Genomic DNA, 2,755 nt, shown 5'->3' on the forward strand with positions numbered 1-2,755 from the left:
CAAGATAATCTTTATTTTTTATGATAATGCATCAATTATTAAGTTAAAATCACAATTTATATGTGTCTTTAATCATTAATCCGAAACTATGCAATATTACATAAACATATCATACTTACAATCCCATTTTCTTATATAAGGTTTCATCTTTAAAAAGGTTCTATTTAAGAATCATTTGAAGTGAGAATATGTTGTTTTTACTTTTACACATAAAATTATAATGTCGTTATATATAAAAGTGTGATAGGATATCCTCATCACCCTTATATCCTGTAGTAATCCAGAGACCAACGGGCGTTGGTTCAAGTAGTACATGCTTGATTCCTCTTAAGCAAGAACCCAAGTTCGAGTTTTGTGGATGAAAAAATGTTCGTTGGGAGAGTTAGCACCACTTACCTGTGGATGTGCCCGGCTCGGACAGGATTACCTCCAGTGCGAGGATACCTGTGTGAAACTAAAAAAAATATAGTAATCCAGAGAAATCACGTTTTCTAAAGTTATAGTCCTTGTGATGTATAAAATAGTCTCCTAATACTTCTAGATAAATTAATATACAACGCTATTTTTGGGTAGAAAATATCGTCCACAACCCCGTTATCCAATTGAATCCCATTAAACTCAGTGATGATAATGCCTATGACTCTGCTATTGGAATTTTGGATGCAATCATCAGATTTAAGTTCATACATTGTGTGGTATAAACATGAAAGGATTAATTAACCATAAAATATTTCCACTTGGTATGTTTAGTCACGATTGATGGGTACTTAATACGATTAGCGGTTGATTCAAGTAGTAATTATAACTCCAGCATAGATTTTCCAACTTTCAAAAGATAACTTAATAATGATTACTCCACTCCTGTCATGTTTAAAATAATTGGTAAATGATGAGTGTAACAAAGAAAAGACAACAATGTATCTTCATCATATCAGGAGATAACTTATCTCCTATAAAAATATAACATGTGTATTATTTTATTCATTTTTTAAAATATTTTTATAGAAAATGATAAAATATGACACACGTCATAATTTTACTGGCAGGAGGAGATAACTTATCTCCTTATACCAAGAAATACCCCGTTCCCAACAAGAAAATCTGCATTTGTGTATCGAATTAGAATGAAGTGAATTTAAAGCAACTAATTTGAAATGTGAATGGTTGGTTAATTGACAGAGAGATAGCTATCATTTGTCATTGGAATATTAATGTACCATAACTAACACGCGTTTATGAATTACGGAGTACTAAATATTTTAACTTAGCAACACATATAATCAATCATATCAGGACCAAACTTTGACGACTTTATTATGTACCTATAAGATTAATAACCACTACAAAGAAGGGAGTTTGAGTTTTTTATTTAAAAAAAAAGTGATTTAATTTTAGTTCTTAGTTCATAACCGTGCAAATCCTCTGTAATTTAATATTATGTGCTCATAAAATTTAAGTTGCTTTAGTATTTGAATAGTTTATCACATTCCTTGATTAAGAACCGAAACATTCGGCAATGTTATTATTTATACAGTCTGTGGGTAAATTCCGTCTGAGCAATCACAATTCATGATACATAGAATATCACACATTGTGGGACATAAGATGTGTTCCTTACGAGTGACTTACGCATTATGGGATTGGGTCAGCTCGTGTATTTTATGGTGCAAACTATGTTCCCCTTGCTAAATGGTGGGGTTTGGTGGAAATTCATCGGCTTGTGGTAAAGGGCCTATTAGAGAAACTCGCCAACACAAATTTATAATGTAAGAATTTTAAATATGATCATGTCTGAATTTCGTTACTATCAGCAATTCAACCAAACTTCTAATGTATGTCCAATCCTTTCTACAAATAGTATTCGAAGGTTTTGATGGTAATTTAGTTTGGGAGCTAGCTATAATTGGAAATTATAGATCTGAGGTAGAACTTAACAAGATTTTTGAATTGTAAGGGCATCTTGTTATCCATGATATATTGTAATTGTATGCCATGAATGTGTGTTTATCTAAATTATGAAGTCTTTGTATAGCTGAAGTTTAACATTTATCATGAATTATCATAAAATTCTGTTGGGATGCTTGTTTCTGTTTCTGCTGGTTTTTAACATTTGGTTAGGTACCATCTGGTGGTTAAGGAGGTGTTCCATTTCCTATCTTGTAATAATAAATACCAAAATTTAATGTTTGTCTTTGTGAATGTATTTACAAAATATATGACATAAGCAGGATGGTGTACAAATATGGCACTATTATAAAAATCTGAGCAATTTGAGATTCACATCATTGGACCCAAAATAACAAGACAACCAGGAGTCTGAACTCTGAAGCATATTTGAGAAGTTAAGAGAAAGGGTAATACATACAGTAATTGAACCACTTACAAATTTTGCTTGATAAATGAGCAGAAGGAGAAGGGAAAAAGACTATACAGTTTCAATTTCTATGTTTTCTGGTCTCCAACATTGTGCCATCTTTAAGACTTTCTTGTGCATCATTGTCCATGCCAAGGCTGAAAAGGGCAGCTGCTTGAAGATAGAATGCAGTGGGCCAGGTGGGAAATACAGACTGAGCTTGCATGGCATCTCCAAGTGCTTCTTGTGGCATGTTACTCATCATGTAGCATAAGCAGCGCCTCGCGTAAACCGTTGGTGATACCATTGTCCCACTTTCGATGAACTGCATGAAAAGAAAGTTAGCATAATTACATAATAACCAGTTAATAGTCACTATTTAGCATGCTTTTTGAGTTATTG

General features: G+C 32.7%; 1 protein-coding gene across 1 annotated transcript in view; it reads right to left on the minus strand.

Annotated features, from left to right (window-relative positions):
• The window catches only part of LOC109363255 (probable serine/threonine-protein kinase At5g41260), a 3,898-nt gene continuing 3,346 nt past the window's right edge, over positions 2,204-2,755 (minus strand). Inside the window, exon 10 of the mRNA XM_019609457.1 lies at positions 2,204-2,678. Coding sequence (XP_019465002.1) covers positions 2,436-2,678 — 243 coding nt within the window. The 3' untranslated portion in view covers positions 2,204-2,435. The remainder of the gene's footprint in view (positions 2,679-2,755) is intronic.

This window comes from Lupinus angustifolius, chromosome LG13 (genome assembly GCF_001865875.1).
Source record: "Lupinus angustifolius cultivar Tanjil chromosome LG13, LupAngTanjil_v1.0, whole genome shotgun sequence".
NCBI lineage: Eukaryota > Viridiplantae > Streptophyta > Magnoliopsida > Fabales > Fabaceae > Lupinus > Lupinus angustifolius.